Genomic DNA, 17,973 nt, shown 5'->3' on the forward strand with positions numbered 1-17,973 from the left:
GGCACCATTTTAGATGCTTTTCTCAACAGGCATTCAGCATGGACTGAAGAAAAGAAGATGGGGTTCAAGCCTAATGACCTTAATTCATTTAGTTACCTGCTCAAAATAAGGGGAGCGAGACTTGGGTTAGTCAATGGTACTCAATACTGTTATATAAATACATTTAGCTCCAAAAATACACACACTGCAAATCACACAAAGGCTCTCTTGACATTTTTTGCTTCTTTACTTTTCAGAAGTAACTATTAGTATCAATCTGGTTTCATTTTTCTAGTCCCTTTTTTCTCTCTTTATTTACATGCCTTCCTAAAATAAGCCATATGATAATGGTTAGCGGGCACTCATCGAGGACTGGTAGAATGAATGAGTGTGCTTGTGCACACACGCATACATGTAAACTGCTTTGTGTATGTGTTTGTGAATATGTTTTGATATAAATCGTACTGCTTTATACGTATTATTTGGCCACTTGGTTTTTTCTACTAAACAGCAGATATCTTGGGGATATTTCCGTGGTACCACAAATTGCTTTATTTCATTCAAGAATACTGCTGCCCAGTATGGTATGTTATCGATAGTTATTTTCCACCCGTTTCCTGATGGGTATGTATGCGTTTCCTACATTTATAAACAATGCTCTTAACATAAATCCTAGCAAAATTGACTGCCTGCATGTACATGTATTTTTACGGAATTGTTTCTTAGAAGAGAATTGTTCAGTAAATGTTATGTACATTTTTAATAAACATTGCCCAATTACCCTCCACAAAGACTGTTGCCACTTCCATTCTGGCTGTGTAAACTGAGTATGCATTTCTCCACACACTCGCCAATGTCAGAGATTATTAATTCTTTTAATTTTGTCAATCTGATGAGTGAAAAGGTGTTTTTTTTTTAAATTCGCCTTTACTGATCACGCGTGAGGGTCAGCACCTTTCAATAAGTCTATTGGTCTTCCTCACTGCAGGTCTATCCATGAGACATTTTTTAAAAATTTCTTTTCTCTTATTTCAGAGGAAGAAGTTCCCTTCCCTTGGTGCCTAAGAATGAATTTCCTCCTGCTTCCCTTGTTTCTCAATTACCTTCTCCCTTCAGCATCTTTCATTTTCCTGTCTTCGCAGATTTCCTCCTCTTGCCTTTCAAACACAAGCCAGATTGCAATTGCCTTGGGAAAAAAGACTTGCCTCAATGCTGCTGTCCCCCCTTAACTCCCCTCTGGTCTCTCCACCCCACCCCCCACTTGTCACAGGAGCTCTCCACACCCGCAGCTCTCGACGCCTCCCATCAAGGATACCAGTGATTTCACTCACTCCAGATTTTATAGACCTTTTTATGACCTTTAAAATATTCTCACTCTCTCTTTCTGGTCACCATCTCCTCTTAGCTCCCAGCTGCCACCCCACTTCTCTTCTTATTTCTAGAACTACCTTCTTTCTTTTTCAAGCTTTTTTCCCTTCCTTTGCCAAAAAGTATGTGGATCTTCATCATTTCTTGGTTTTGGACCCTGTTCTTTTCCATTTCTTTGGAGATCTCCTCTGTTCCAAACATTTCAACCCTTATGTCTCTGTCAAGGACTCCCAAATCAGGCCTGATAGCTCATGAAATCTCTAGTCTTTTGCTTGGACTTTCCCTCGTTGAATTGGATCACTGTCACAGCAAGATCTGAGCCCTAAATTACACTTATCACCACCCAACCCAACAATCTTTGTAATTTTACCAATTTTTGTGGGTAAAAACAGGGAGAAGAATCTTATTTTCTAACTAGCAGACTTCTCCCCAGATAGAGAGTTACTTTGTCTACTTTATGAGTCACTTTCAGTGAAAGGGCCAGGAGAGAGGGTGACCTCAGAAACAAAGACGCTTACGTAAAATGAGGTGATGATGAAACTGCCTTCCCAACAGGGCTGATCCAGTTTGGTTCTGCTGGCTACGCTCCTCAAGACCTGAACGGTCTGGGACAGTAATGAGGAGGGGAGTGGCTGTGGGAAGAGGAGGAAAAAGGTAGTTGTCATCCTGAATGGATGTTTGGCAAAAGAACAAGCACATTTAAGAAAAATTCTATAAAGCTTTTCACTTGATATAGAATTATAGATAGACACCATTTTTCTATTACCCTCAAAGTGTTGCTTGACAGTCTTCCCACTTGCGTTGTGTTCATCAAGATATCTTCTGCCTCCTTAATCTTATTCTGCTGTACAAACTATGTCTTTATTCTCTGGCAGCGTTCAAGATCTCTCCAACAATAGTTTTGAGCAATATGATTGCGGTATTCTTTGGGGTGTGTGCATTTATGAGTGTATATGTGGTGCTTGGGTTTTGTCAAGATTCTTGGATCTGAGGATTTAGTTTTATCAAATGGGGAAATTTTTCAGTCATGATTTCCTCTAATATTTTTCTTTCTTTATATCCCCCTCCTTCTCCTGTGGGACTCCAACAACAAGTATATTAGGCCATTTGAAGTTGTCCTATACCTCACTGATGATCTGTTTATTTTTCAAAAATTCCTTTTCCCTGTGGATTTCACTCTGGTTTGTTTTGAATGCTATGCTTTTGAGTTCATGAATAGTTTTTTCCTGCATTGTCTGATAGAGAATGGACCTAATCCAGAGTAATTTTTTTTTTCCATTTCAGACATTGTAGTTTTCCTCTCTAAAAGTTCAACTTGGGGCTTTTAAAAAATATATTCTATGTCTGTATTTAACATTTCTCCTCTAGCCTCTTGGACATATGGGATACACTTATAATAACTGTGCTAAGGTCTTTGTCCTGTAATTCTCGTATCTGTGTCAGTTCTGGGTCAGATTTGATGGATTCATTTTTCTCCCATTATGAATTGTATTTTTCGGCTTTTTTGCAAACCGGGTAATTTTTTTTATGGCATGCCACACACTGAATTTTACTTTTGTGTTGGGATTTTTATACTCCTATAAATATTCTTGGGCTCTATTTTAAAGCACAGTTAACTTCCTTGGAAACAATCCAATCCTTTTGTGTCTGGCTTTAAATATTTGTTAGGTGGGACCAGACGGACATTTAGGTTAGGGATAATTACCCTTCCCCTCTGAGGCAAAGCACTTCGAGTACTCTACACAATACTCTGTGAATTTTAAGGTTTTTTAGTCTGTCTGGTGAGAATATGCACTATTTCTGGCCCTATGTGAAATCCAGTCGTCGTTCTCTTTGATCTTTTTGGGTGGTGGTTTTTCCAACCTCAGATAGTTTCCTCACATCCATGCTCTGATCAGCATTCTGCTAAACACTAAAGATCTAAAGATTTCTAAAATTCTCTTTGGACAGCTCTCTCCTCTCCCAGCTCAAGGGGTTTGCTGGTCTCTACCTGGGTTTCCCTCTGTGCACCACAGCCTGGAAATTCTCTCAAAGGAGCAGCTTGGGCAATTATAAAACTCACCTGACTTTTCCTGTCCTTCCTTGCCTGATGTCTAACATCTTAACCACAATTGTTTTGTGTATTTTGTCCCTCATTTCATTTTGGCTGGAAGTAGAAAATCAGCTATTTTGAAAAATATTTTAAAGATTAAAAATGTCATTTTTATATTTATCACATATTTACTATTGATATTCTATCAGTAATCTTCCGTAGCTGGCTTATAGCAGCTTACAAGACACAACTGTTAAATATTCAGAAATATCCTCACTTTGCTGTTAAACTGTTGACAGTTTGAATCTGGCCATGGAGGAAAGGTTTATGTTCATAATGTTGGACAGTGCTATCCGTCCAAGCTTTTTCCCCCTTTTTATATCATGGCCCCCCATGTCTCCCCAACAACTGCCTTACCAAGTCCCTCTCGACTTTTTAAAGAATTCCTGCCTGAAAGAGAATCTTTAACATTCCTTGTAGTGTGTGTCTCCTGGTGAGGAATTATTAAAGTTTTTCTAAGATTTTTGAAAGATCTTTTCACTGGACATAGGGTCATTGCAGATCTAATTAGTTGGGTTAGGATGAGGTCATACTGGAGTCCCGTGGGCTCCTAATCTGATAGGACTGGTGTTCCTGTAAGAAGACAGCCACGTGAGGAGAGCACCACATGACAACCAAGGCAGCACTGGAGTTCTGTAGCTACAAACCAAGGAGTGCCAAACACTGCCAGCAAGTCAACAAATGCAACAGATGAGGAAGGATTCCCCTCCAGGTTTCAGAGGGAGCATGGCTCTGCTGTCACCTTCATTTTGGACTTCTAGACTCCAGAACTGTGGGACAATAAATTTCTGTTGTTTTAAGCCACACAGGGTGCCGTACTTTGTTACAGCAGCTCAAGGAAACAAAGACAGAGGACTAACTGGATACCAGTTTCTTCATCATGGCAGGAAGTGGAAGTTCCCATTCTCCTCTAGCCTTGCTATCTGAAAGATTTTCCCACCAATTGCTTTCCTCGATGGATAATAAGTTATTGGAAAGCAAGTATCACATCTTACTTATTTTTGTGTTTTCCATAGGTCCTACTTACCATTGGATTTAACATGCATGTCAGTTGGATATGAAATTTGTGGCTTCAGATATTGGGTAGGCAAAATAGTTTTATTTTCTATAATTAGGATCATTTTATTTTTTAAGTTCCCATTCCATTGGGGTACACATGGTACATTCAGGGGTTTCTTAGACAGATTTGTGGGACAGTGCTTTTCTCCTTATCTTTCTTCCTGGGGGTAGCTAAGTTCTGGGGGGGTAGTTTACAAGGTGTCCAGGCATTGTCCGGGAGTGATTTTTGTCTTTGGTCATTGTTTATCTTTTCTTCAGAATTCTCATTCATACTGCTTTTCACCTCTGTCCCCACTGACAGCTGCTGCCTCTTTGGTATGTCTGTCCTTCAGTCCCTGTTGATCTATGCAGGATACCCCATGTCTTTCATATTTCAACCAGGAGGTCTCTGCAGGCTTGATGGCTTCTCTCACTTCATCTGTTTTCACATGAATGAGAGCATGGCTATTCCAAATCTATCCTGGGTGCCTAGAGGGTCCCTAGAGACTGTTTCTGGTATCTCTGTCAAGAAGCACGGTAGAGCCATGTGTTTGTTCTCTATCGCTGCTATAACAAATTACTACAAACCTAGTGGCTTAAAACAATACACATGTACTATCTTATAGTTCTATAATTCAGAAGTTTAACACAGATTTTGCTAAGGTGATGTCAAGGTGTCAGCTGGGCTGTGTTCCCTTCTAGAAGTTCTAGGAAAGAATCCATTTCTCTGCCTCTTGTAGCTGCTGGAGGTCATCCACACCCATGGGCTCATGGCCCCCTTCTGCCTTCAAATCCAGAAACAGCATCTCTGTGACTCTGTTTCTGGCACCACATCTTTCTCCAACTCTGTTCTGTTTTCCCCTTCTATGGTTAAGGATTCTTGTGCTTACATTGAACACACCTGGATAATCCAAGATAGAGTCCCTATTTTAAACAAAATGTATTAGAAACCTTAATTCCATCTTTAGCTGTAATTCCCCTTTGCTATGTAACCAACAGACTCACAGGTTCTGGGAATTAGGATGTTGATGATTTGGAAGGCGCACTACTCTGCTTACAAAAGCCATTTCTACTTACTGGTCTGTTGTGAGTGACATGTATGGACTCAGGACCTGGTTCTCCTCACCCTGGAAATTAGCATAACCCTCCTCTTCAAGAACCTCTGAGCTTCTGATTCTATACCTATCTCTCATTTCTTTTCCTGATCAGTGTGGAGAGGCCAGGACACAGAGAAAGAGAGATTAGGGAAATGCAGGAACCCCTCCTTGGCTGACTCTCCTCTCTTTCCCTTAGTCAAAGCAATTTTTAGCTCATTCATAGAGGAATAGACTGACCCTGCAAGTGTCTTCTTCCAAATCCATCATTTAGGCACAGATTTCAGTATTAAAACTAAAAAGAGAAGACTTAAATTTATTGTCAGTCTCTTCATGTATAAAGCTTTATCCTGTCAGTAGTGATTCATTAAGAATCTAGTGTGGAGAGAGAAACCCAAAATGGTAACGAAAGGATTGGAGGGGAGGCTTGCCAGAGAGGCGGGCACCCACCTAAGAAAATTGCCCAGAAGGGCAAGGAGACAGCAGAGCACGGTTCAAGCCAGCCTTCAGTTCAGCTTGTCTGGCCGACACCTCCTCATCCCGCCCAGAGACATGTCTGGTTCCTCTCTCAGCTGTAACAGAGTAGAGGAATCATATTCTCATCCACATTTCAGTATATGAATGACTTGAATGAATTAAATGAATAAGCGATATTACAGATGGGGACGGAGAGTGAGGAGCTATTTTTCTAAGGCATGAGCCATATGGAAGTTGCTCCAAGCTACTGAATTGTGACAATCATGAGAGAGTCAGGAGCCAGCTGGCTTCCCAGATCTGGATGACATGTCTGTTCGCCCTCCAGTCTGTTGTGCCATCTCTAGGGAGGAAGACCACGTTGCTCTCCATGCGTGGTGATGACACTGAGCCAATGCAGGCAATGAGTTACGTCAGCTCTCATGGACTGTGCAGGACCCACACATCTTTAGCTGGTGTGAAAGCCTGCCAGCCAAATGGAGAGATGACGTGATTTCATCAACAAGAACGCCCCCTTCACCCTGTATCTATCGGTGGCCACCCCCTGTCTCCCTCCCTTCCCTCGCTCAATAAAAATTCCAGGGGCAAGCATGAAGGAGGACAGAAAGGGAAAGGAAAGGAGAAAAGAGGCTGTGTGTGTGCCTGTGGGCATGTGTCCACCTTGGACTCACTCCCTCCAATCCTGACATGCATACCTTTTAGTTTGGGTTCCCTCAAAGGACTTTTGAAAACTGAGAGTGAACAACTAGTTGGCGATAGCAATTTTTCATATGTTCTAAATGTTCACAGAATGCACGCTATGCTTAGCACTTGATTTACCATTATTTAAATATTATAAAAGTATTCATTAAACATGGAAAGGATAAAAAACCACGATAGTCTCTCACAAATACAGTGTTGCACCTGATACTCTGTTAGAAACTAGAACCCCAACACTAACTTTGAATTGTGTTACTGAGGCATTGGCAATAATAACAAAGATATTACATCATTAGACACCGATGAAATGGTGATGGGTCACAGATGCCTGATTTGCCTCCAGTTCCTTCTCCCTGTTAGTTCACTTCTACTACTTCCTTTCCTAGGTACTCACCTTAAAGCACTCCATCACAGCCAGCCCAAAGAGAATAATTGTTTTGAAAATGAATCTTTCAAAGGACATGGCATGGCAAAGGAAGAGGAAAGAGGAGGTTGGCTGGGCCACATTGGCTGTCCTCCAGGCATCGTGGGGTCTTATGGCTCATTTCAACAGAAATGAGGTTCTACCAGCTGCTTAGCCAATCCTCATCCTCAGTTATTATGAATTGATGGCTTGGCAATGCTTCTCATGTGTCATTCCTTCAGCCCCCAGCGTCCATCCCATCCCACTGTAAATCTCCCAGGCTGTGGCAGGCGCAGGCTCTCCCTCGAGTCCAAAACCAGCCAACACTTGTAAGTGTTGCCTGCACCAGACGACATTCATCTTTCAACTGTTTGGAGGTATTCTAATCCTTCTCTTAATCTTACAGATGAGAAAACTGAAGATCAGGGTTTCCTAAACCAGCAAGGAGTAGAGCTGTGATTTGAACCCAGGTCTATTTGATTTTAAGTCCCCATGATGTTTCCTCTAACCCATGTTGCATTTGGAGCACAAATGAGATGTAGGAAGGTCATTAGAGGCACATGGAACCCAGAGTCCAACTTTGATCAGTTCAGTAGTTGACTCTGCCTGTCCAGGTCTCAGATCCTGTGTGCCAGGGATGAAGAGGATATAGATGCCTTGGTTGGCTGTCAGAACGGCTTCCTTCCCGCAGAGCTGAGCCTTTTTTTGCTTTGAATACCCCGAAGACCTAAATCTCTTGAGCTCTGATCCACTTTTATCTCCTTTCCAGCTACCCAGGTGACATGTCCTATAGCTGGTTTCTAGCTTCAGAGACAGAAATAATCCCTTTTCATCATCCAGCCCATGTCACTTTCTCTGTTGGTTTCGATGACTCTCAGTGGTCTCCAGGGGGAGCCAGAGAGTCGTCTTTTGTTTACCGGTAAATAATGAGTCATTGGATATATTTACATACTAGGACTTCAGCAGGATTTCAGCAAAGATAAGGCAGCCGGGTAAAGCTGGTTCCCAGGGAGGATGGAGTGATTCATCACACACTTAAGAAAGGACCAGCCTCATTTCCTCCCCAGCTTGAGGGGAGATGATCCCTCTGCTCTGTGGCTGCAGACGTGAAGAGGCAGGAGGCCTGCAGCCACTGGCCCAGATAAGAAGGTGTCAACCCCACTGACTGAGCTGAGGTTGGCTTGAACTATGTCCTGCTGTCTCCTTGCGCTTCTCTTGGGCACTTTCGTAGGTGGGTGCTCTTCTCTCTGGCATGCCTCCCCTCAAGTCCTCACCCTCACGCCAACCCTACCTATCCAGAGCCTCAGCTGTTGGAATGATTCCCTTTAGTACAGTCCTTCCATTTTCTGGTATAATATGGGACTTTAATCCTAGTGGCTGGCATGCTGAGTCTTGGTTTTCTCTTATCTTCTGGGAAAGAGTTTGCTCTCTTGGTCTCCCCTTGCTCAGTGCCCTTCTGTACCCTTTGCCCTCCCAGTCTACTTCCTGCAATGGATCCCATATGCCTGAGCCACCCCTGGGTCAGGAAGGAAGGCAAGCTTAACTGGGATTCTTCACTCTAAATGGCCTTTTACCCTTCCCTCAGGTGTCAGAGCTCCAACCATCCACCAATGGCCGCCTGTCAGCATGCAGCCTGTGGGCGGCCTGCTTGCTCTGGAACGCACCGTGAAGGGGACATCAGTCCCTTATCTGTATTGGTACCAGCAGTTCCCGGGAGGGACCCCAGAGTTGCTCTTCTCCTCCGTAAATGTTGACCAGATAGTTCGTGAGACACCGCAGAACTTCACAGCCCTCAGGCCCACGGATGGCCAGTTCATCCTGAATTCTGAGAAGCTCCTGCTCAGTGACTCTGGCTTCTATCTCTGCGCCTGGAGTGTCACACGGAGGTGGGTGGGGCAGACATCTGTACAAAAACCCCACCCTCTCTTGCAGCCCTGACTCTGGGGCTGGGTGGAGGATACTTGGGTGCCTGATTATCAGCCACTGTGAGAACAGGAGAATCAAGCCAGACTCTTCCGAAAGAACTTTACTAAGTTCTCAGGGAGAACAAAAAGATATTTCAGTGCCGGACCTGTGAATTGAGTACACGTCGTCAAATTCCCAGTGCATGGACGCACTGTCCTGGGCTGTTATACTTAAACCCTCAAAGTGAGCTGGACCTTGCCTCACACTCTCTTCTCCCAAATTCCTATCTGTCCACACTGGAGAGTGACAGAGGTGGGAAAGGCCAATAGCAGGATGTGGTGTAGTGACAGACAGGTGGGCAAGGATGAGGATGCCAACTCGGGTGATTTCAGTGGCTAATTTTCCTCACCTGGAGAGTCTCCTTCTGTTGATCTTTCTGCAGAGAGAGACGTCTTGGGGAAGCTTGGATGAGGCTTTGTGTTGGGGAAGGAGCAAGGTGTTCAAGTAGGCTCTTGCGGACTGAAAGTGAGCTCCTGTTAGTATCAGAAATCATACGTAGGGATTGTGATTCTTGTTTTGGATTTTAGGCTTTTTAATTCGTATTCTACTGTGTCTCATCCCTTCCCATGTAGCAAAAGGGAGCAGAGAAGCAGATGGTGACCAAAGACATACAAAAGAGAGAACAAGATGAGGGCACACATGTATCACGGTAAAACCCTAAAAAAGAGAAATTACTTGGATGAGAATGAAGGAGAGGAAAAGGCTTCTGGGGGTGGCTGGGAAGAGATGCTTCGGTTCCCTTGGCAACCGAGGTTCCTTCCGCATCCCTCCCTCGTCCTCCTTATTCTTAACAAGCTTTCTTTTCTAATGTCCTCTGTGCTCCACGAGGGGGCACAAGAATCTTAAAATACTCTGTTCTGGCATCACTTCGTCTAGGACAGTTCAGACATTTGTTTATTTTCGGTACCTTATGATCTGCAGAGGGAAATCTGAGACACAGATGCATGGTGATCAAGACCATGTTTACAAATGCCCAAGGGCTCCTGCTGTACCTTGAGGATCTGATTCTGAATCAAGCAGCTCACACTCACTGGGCACTCTGAGCCATCACAGGGACCAGAAAGAAAAACAAAGGGCACTCAAGATGGTGCAGGGCATAGTGGTCCCAGCGTGGCTTCATCAAGGCACTTGGTTGGCTTTTTTCTCCCCCATGTGTGAAAATACTAATTTACGAAGGCAAGCCCTAGTGCTACCACCACAAAAGTAAAGATGCGTTTGCAACTCAAGTTCGGTTCACACTTAAAAGTAAACAACGTTTCAGGCTGATGTTTGTTAGCTGATCGTTGAACATTAGCAGAGTCGGAGCGCTCCCTGAAAGAGTGCTGCCGGACTACTTTCAGTTAGTGGACTTCAGGATTTACAACAGGCGTAGAGTCACCTCAACATTGAGGGGATGGATAACGGAGCAAGTTCTCACATTTGTCCCTCTGCTCCCCCGGTTTCCCATTACTAACCTCTGACACTGGTGTGGCACGTTTGTTACTTCTTAGGCTGTACCTATCAGTGGTTTTTGACAAAGATACCAATGTCCTGTGAACAATTCTACCTGCCCACATGTCCTGGCCTTTCCTTATTCACTTCTCTCCTCATTCCCTGACCTTTTCTGTCTGTATTTTTAAGGCACCTTGGTTTTTGAGTCTAAATTTACCAGTTGGTTTTAACCTTGGGCTAATTATCTCATCTCTCTTTTTCCTCACCTGTCAAACTTCCCTCACTGGATTCAGTGTATTAAATGAGATGTTGGTGTTCGAAAGCCCTATTACAGGGTCCAATTTTCAACAGATATTGTATTCCTCTTTTAGCTTGCAAAGATATTTCGGTCCCAACTCACCCAAAAGAAAGACTTATTAAAAAAAAAAAACAACCAAACATTAAATTTTAGGCTGTGTACCAAATATTTAAAAATGCTGAATATTCTTGGATGGCAAGCTGGTGAAACTTGTACCCTGTGTGGAGCGCATACACGTGCTGGTGGCTTCTGGTGGGGTTTGAGGCAGCTTCAGAATCCTTCACAGAGAGCTGTTCCTGGTAATCCCTACTCGTCAAGGGGTAGGAGAGGTAAGACAGGTTTTCATTCCCATAAGATATTCAGAAGTTCTGGAAAACTTCACAAAGGAGAGGTTTTAGTGACGGTTAGCTTTTTAGGAGGCTAGCATTTAGACAAGCAGAATGACATTCTCAGCTGGAGAATCTGTTTGAAGAGAAACGTGGAGTGCCCAGTAAATATTGTGAGTTCTAGAAAAGCAGTGAGTGGACAACCCTGATCGTTGCACAGAGTGGAGTGACAGAGAGACAGGAGGGCATTACTAGGTAAGGGGAGACTTGTCAAGGGGAGGCTTGAAAGCCATCCAAGTTCCTCAAAACAAGTTAACATCCTCCATGTTATCTGCCCTTATTCATGAATAAGAGTCCTCAATCCCTAACGGTTTCCCCATGTCTCAGGACCCAGAAATCTGCCAGCACCTTAATTGCAGGGGACAAAGGAAACCAGCTCAGGATGGCAGATGCTGCTAGGAATTCATCACGCTCACGTGTGCCTGGGGCAGATGAATCTGGCTCCTTTATAGGCGAGCTTCCAGGACCCCATTCTTGGCCGACTTTGGAGGCATGCCAGGATCACAGTTCCCATGCATGTCATTCCTAGGCCACTGCCACGTGGAAGATCCAGAAGCCACGTGCTGGGGGCCAAAGGAGCTCCTTTCAAGTTGTTTTGCCTAGATCTCAGGCACTCATGGGATTGATAGGGAATGAGCCAGGAGCTCTCAACAGCTGAGGAAGACAGGAAGGGCCCAGTGTTGGAGAGCTGGTGGTGCTGAAAATGGGCTGCTTCGTATTTTTGTCCAGGATGATATGCTTTGCATTGAGAATAGTGTAGCCCAAGCACCCTTACTTAGCCTGTGACATAGACTATCATTTCCCACTCCCTCCTTCAGGGGATTCTCTCTGTCTGGTTCTCTGTTCTCTCTGCATTATGTTCTCCCTCCTCCTCTTGGCCAGCTGGGATAGAAAATATCCATCACACAGTTCTCACAGGCCTCAGCAGGACTCTCAGGGAGTCCAGCTCATAGATGCCAGCTCAGATACCCAGGGACTGCCCATGTTCCATCTGTTGATTATCTGGGGCTGCATTTTCTGTGACTCATTAGCACCTCTCATTAGATGAATGGAAGGAAGTAGGAGGGCACAACTGGGGAGGGGGAAGGCGGTGGGGGTGTACATTTTGGGAGCAGGTGGGAGGAAGGAGTTGCTCAAGTGATGTGGGGCCAAGAGGGACCAAGTGGGTCAGAGCGGTTTGCAGCTGTTTTCATTCTTCACTATCTCCATGGTGCCTGCTGCAGCCTCTGATCTCGGGGTCACCCCAGCAGGTGCAGATGTTGTGTTGGGGGTGGGGTGGTCTGCACGGGGAGCTGAGGTGACTGGATCCCCCTCTAAAGGGCCTTTCCTCTCCCTCTGTGGTTCTATTTCCACTGCCACAGTGCTCACCGGAGGCTCAGCAGAAAGAGTGGCAGGGAAGGGGTTGGGGCAGGATGTGGTGAGTGTGGTTTTCATTATGCTCAGAAGCGGGGTTGGGGGGAGGGCTTTCACAGGCCCCCAGATGCAGGACCTGCTAAATGTCAAACCGCATCCTGTTGTGAGCCCTTGAGATGAGCTAGGGGCAGCTGGGAGGCTGTTGTGATGTTGCTCAGAGATAAAGAGCTCAGCTGCCAGCCCTGGGCTCAAAGATCCCCAAACCTGTCCCAGTTGTCTCCTAAAAGACCCCAACCTGCACCTTTTTACTTCCTGCCTTTGATTCAAGGCCACTGTCCTTCAAACACTATTTTCCTCTCCCCTTTCACAGCCCAGCCCTGCCTCCTTCCTACAGGAGGGCCAGGGAACAGGTTTCAGGGTTCCAGGAGCCTTAACAGTGGTGTTCCATGGTCCACACCAGCCTCCTCCCCCCAGAGACAGCCCCTGAGGCTATATCACTGTGTGAATAATGTGCATCTGGCGAGAACTTGGATTCCCGGAGTTTTCCTCCTCATGGTGATTTGGGACCTGCAGACTTTGAATCACTGAATCTAAAGTACAGAGTTTGCAGACTTTTTAGACCTCCTTTTACCCATCTCGTCCCTTCACAGACAAGGTGATAGAAGCCCCAAGAAGCAAAAGGAGAAAAAGGGCCATGCAGCTGGGGACAGAGCAGGACCAGAAGCTAATTCTCTGTGTTTGAGCAGGTCCTGGATCTCAGACCAAGCTTAGAGGAACATGGGCTCCATATTGAGCTGTGATCTTGCTGTGAATTTTATGCGCCGCTTGTGGAGGAGTCCTCCAGGTGCAACCCTCAGACCTGAGTGGCATGAGGATGGAGGGGTCGATATGATGACGCGCAGAATTAGACTCTTCAGAAACCAGACAGGTTGAAGAGATGAGCTGAAGAAATGTGATAAGGTTAAACAAGTACTCTCTGTCTCCCCTCATCTCCAAGCCCCCCAAAAGAGAAAAACAACTGTTTGCACCCAGGAAGGGTAGCGAGCGTATGGCTCACAGCAGGACCTGTGAAAAAGACCCAGGGTCTGAGTCAAAGTGAGTGGTGTGAGTGGGTATAGGATGTTGAAAATTGCCCAAAGGGACTCAGTGTAGACAATACCAAGACTAAGGAGGTAAGCTCTCTCTCTCCTCTCTGTGGGTCAGAAGCCACCTGGCCCTGTATTCCGTCTGAACAGCACGCTCTTAGAAAAGCAGAAGGATGAAAACAAACATAAATGTTTCCAGAAGAGAGTGGTTGAGCTGTGGAGTGTTGGAAGCGCTCAAAACTGGGCCCTATGAGAAAAACATTGAGAGAGAACTGGAACTATTTAGCCAGAAAATAAACTTTAGGCTGATAATAATTTTTATAATAGTAGCTAATATTTATCAAGGCTGTAAGAGCAGCCTTGCGTGCTGTGTCCCTTCGTAAGATGAAACCACCTAATGAAGTTGGCCTTGTGATTCAGCCCATTTCATAGGAAGGGAAGCTGAGGCTCAGAGGGGGTCACAAAGCTGATAAGTGCGGATCTGAGGCTTCCACCGGGTTCTCTCTGGCTTACAAGTGCATATTCTTTGTTGCCATAATGTGCTGTCTCTGCTCTAGGCTTTTCTTCCTCTGCAGACTCCAGCTTTTAAAGGTGTTTTTTCTGTCTCTCATAGATGTGTAGACTCGGCTGGGTGAGCTTGCTAGCTGTCACAGGATGTGCTATCCTGGGAGTATGGTGATCGCCAATGTAGGGTGTGACAGATAGGACAGTGTGACCGATGGATACGGAAACAGGACAGAATTCTTTGTGAGAGACATCCAGTGATGAAACGGTGACTCAGGCAGATAGAGAGCTCTCTGTTCCCAGGACAGGTCAGACATAACTGGAGGGATACAAGAACCCTTACCAGCAAGAGTGTGTGTAATTCCCAAACCCCGTCAAGAGGAAGTCTCGCCATGGGAATGAGGGTGCAGAGGACCCAGCTGCAATTGCTGGAGTGGCCTAGGACTTGGGCAGAAAGGGTCAAGCCCAGGACCACCCTCAAGCCACTATTTTATTATTTTATTTAATTTTTAAGATTTTATTTATTTATTTGACAGACAGAGATCACAAGTAGGCAGAGAGACAGGCGGGGGCGGGGGTGGGGGGAAGAAGGCTCCCCGCTGAGCAGAGAGCCTGATGTGGGGCCTGATCCAAGGACCCTGAGATCATGACCTGAACCAAAGGCAGAGGCTTAACCCACTGGACTTCAGGTACAATGAAAGTAAGGACAGTGGACAGAAATGGAGGAGAGTCCCCATGTAGTCGAGACTGTGGGTGTGTGGTGAGCAGAAACTAAGTCCTCTGTTGGAAGGAGATGATTCAGGATATGGCCAGGTGCTGTCACCATAAATCCTCAGGAAAGGCAGAGTGGAATGGTGTGTTAAGGAACCTGGGGACCTCAGATCCATAAACACAGCTTGAGAACAGAAAGTCTCCAAGATAGAGGGGAGGATATCCAGCCCTACCCTGAGGCAGGAAATTCTTTGTGTTTGGGCCCCAGATGGGGTGGATAACATTTCAGATTATGGGGTGTTAAGACCCAGAAATCATCATTCCAGTAACTTCAGGAGACTGCCACAAACAATGGGAATGAATTGTAATTAAAATTGTTGCCTGGGCTTGGTGGCCTTCCATACCGTGAGTCTTCTTATATGGGCATAGAGTGATTTCATGGACAGGGTAAAAGTAAACTTGGTCATGAAGGTTGAGAAGAAGTCAATGGGTGAGCCGGAGAGCAATTCATCTGTAGGTCGGTAGTGGTGCTAAGAATTGACCTGGGGGTTTTAGCCATTCCTGATCCCCATTAGCATCTCCTAGCACCCCTACATGAAAATACGTCAGCTTGAGTGTGTTTTTGGTTTCAAGTTCCAATCCTCTGTTCTCACATCCACCCCTAAGTAGTGACCTCATGATTTCCTCCTACACAGGACGTTTAGGGCTGTGTGTCACACTGATTGTAAGAGGCTAAGATCAGTCAGGCTGCCCTTCCCTGGGTCCCTGTGGAAGAGGAAAAATAGGGAAATGCCTCAGGGCAGGAAAGGGAGATATTAATATTTACCAGGATCCATTGCTCGTTTTCCACCGTTTCTTGTTCTAAAATCCTTTTTTTTTTTTTCTGTTTTCTTTCCTTCCTTCTTCCCTAATCACTTACTTAAGAGAAAAAAATTCTTTGTCTCTTGGATGGTCCCAGCACCTTCCGCCCCCATCCCCACTGCCCAGCCTGTGTAGCCTGGCCATGAGCCCTGCAGGAGGAAGGCATGTGAGTCTTTCACAGATACTTAGTGCTGATAGGAAAATTTTTCTGGGCAAGCGACTGTGGCTTGAGTAGACCTTCCCCACAGGAACCTCCCTCCCTACCAGGATGGTCTCCTGATGATGCAACCAGTTGGAGGCTCCCCTTTGCCTCTTAGTTTCTAAGTAAATCTCTAAGGGTCACAGGGTTGAGGTTCCTCTCCTAGAGTCTGCCCAAGGTGAGTCCCCAAGGTGGAGAATGGTGAGAACTTGGGGACCCCAGGCATCCTAGAGAAAGCTGGCTTCTAAGTCTCATCAGTCAAGAAGCATGCCTTGCCCTGTACTGGTCTCACTTGTGGAGCCTGCCCCTGGGCTACCTTCTGCTCACAGGTTTTTTGGATGGTATGAAGTTTAGATGAGCCTTGAGACTAGAACAGGCAGACAGGCCTAGGCCCATGAGGGATCGCTTCAGTGCTTCCCATTCTCTGGACCCAGAAATTCCTTGGAATTTGGAATCTTTAATTGGAATGGGAGTGTGTCCCAATTTGCTGGGATAATCCTGATTCACTTCTTTTTTTTTTTTTTAAGATTTTATTACTTTATTTGAGAGACAGGGTACACGCATGAGCGAGGGGGAGGGGCAGAGGGAGAAGCAGACTCCCCACTGAGAAGGGAGCTCTACATGGGGCTCAATTCCAGGACCCTGAGATCATGACCTGAGCTAAAGGCAGCTGCTTAACCTACTGAGCCACCCAGGTAACTGCTAATTCATTTCTTTTGTCCCAGAATCCTATCTCTCACCCTCAGTAGTGTCCCTATTTGTGCACTAAATGATATGATCACCTCGCATCTAACCTGTCGTTGCTCACTTTCACCTGGGGAAGGATGGACAGATGCCCAGAATTGGTCCAGAAGGACCTACTTGGATTCCAGAGAGAGGGGCAGAGGCAGAAGAGGTTAACATCCTAATGCTGTGAGTTGAATATTGGGGAGGCTGGGGATTGCTGTCTGAGGGAGACAAGAAAACAGATGTAAGGATATGGGGAAGGGGACTCTCCTTGGGTCAAACAGGGTGTACAGTGGGGACCAGATGATGTTTGTAACTCTCCAGCTCCGTTATGTATCCAGGAGCAGGAGGGTGGGGGTCATTCATCCGCCTGAGGACATTCCTTCATTCTTCATGTCCCTCACATTGGCAAACCCCAGGTGCCCATAGGCATCTCCGCCCACATCCACCCAGCTGCTAATGCCGCTGCTCAGCACACCCCAGTGAGGATCACCAAGCCTGTAGAGCCCGTTTTCCTCCTGTGTGGGGTTTTCTTCTCCTCACCTCCCCCTCCATGTCTGTCCTGCTCCTGCTTACCCCCCTCACTGCTCCGCACCCACAAACACCTGTCCCAGGCCACCCTCTCTGGTCCATATAACGCCCTCTTTTCTCTGAGGAGCTTACTTGTCCTTTCAGCTGCTCCTCTCCCAGTCCCAGCCTTGTGAGGAGGCACCATGTGTGTCTAAATCATGGGAGGCACGGCTCTTGCAGGTGCTGGTCTAGCGCCTAAACTCTGTCCCCTGTTTTGGGGCTTTTAAGTCATTATAAAAACAAATAAGCAACAAGAAAAAAACTGAGCTGCAGTTTGAGACATCTAGAAATAATTATGACTGATGGGAAGTTACAGGCATGTGAAGGGTTCCCCAGGCCACCTCCGCCCTGTGCTGTGTCCTTTCCTGGCCTGTGGGAGCTGAGTCTGGAGAATCCTCCCCTCTAGTTCCTGGACACTCGGTGCTTTCAGATGAATAGTGTCCCCCGAGACTTCATGCCCACCCGGAACCTCAGAAACAAGGTCTTTGTAGGTGCATGTGTCAGGATGTGTCAGGATGAAATCCTTCTGAATTCAGGGTGTGTCCTAAATCCAATGACTCCCATCTTGATACAAAAAAAAAATAAGGGAGAAATCCAGGCATAGGGACATGGGAAGGTGATGTGGAAGCAGGCATAAGGTCAGAGAGATGCCGCCACAGCCAAGGACTACGAAGATGCCAGAGGTGGGGAGAAACAGAGAAGATTCTCCCCTAGACCTGTTGAAGGGAGTGCGTTCC

General features: G+C 45.8%; 1 gene segment (V, D, J or C); it reads left to right on the plus strand.

Moving 5' to 3' along the window:
• The first annotated feature begins 8,335 nt into the window (after positions 1–8,335).
• LOC116872792 lies at positions 8,336–10,648 on the plus strand. The segment is given in 3 exon segments: positions 8,336–8,378; positions 8,733–9,033; positions 10,603–10,648. Coding segments are annotated over 3 exon segments (390 nt in total).
• The last annotated feature ends 7,325 nt before the right edge of the window (positions 10,649–17,973 follow it).

This window comes from Lontra canadensis, unplaced genomic scaffold (assembly GCF_010015895.1).
Source record: "Lontra canadensis isolate GAN:19392208 unplaced genomic scaffold, GSC_riverotter_1.0 scaffold2, whole genome shotgun sequence".
Taxonomy (NCBI): Eukaryota; Metazoa; Chordata; class Mammalia; order Carnivora; family Mustelidae; genus Lontra; species Lontra canadensis.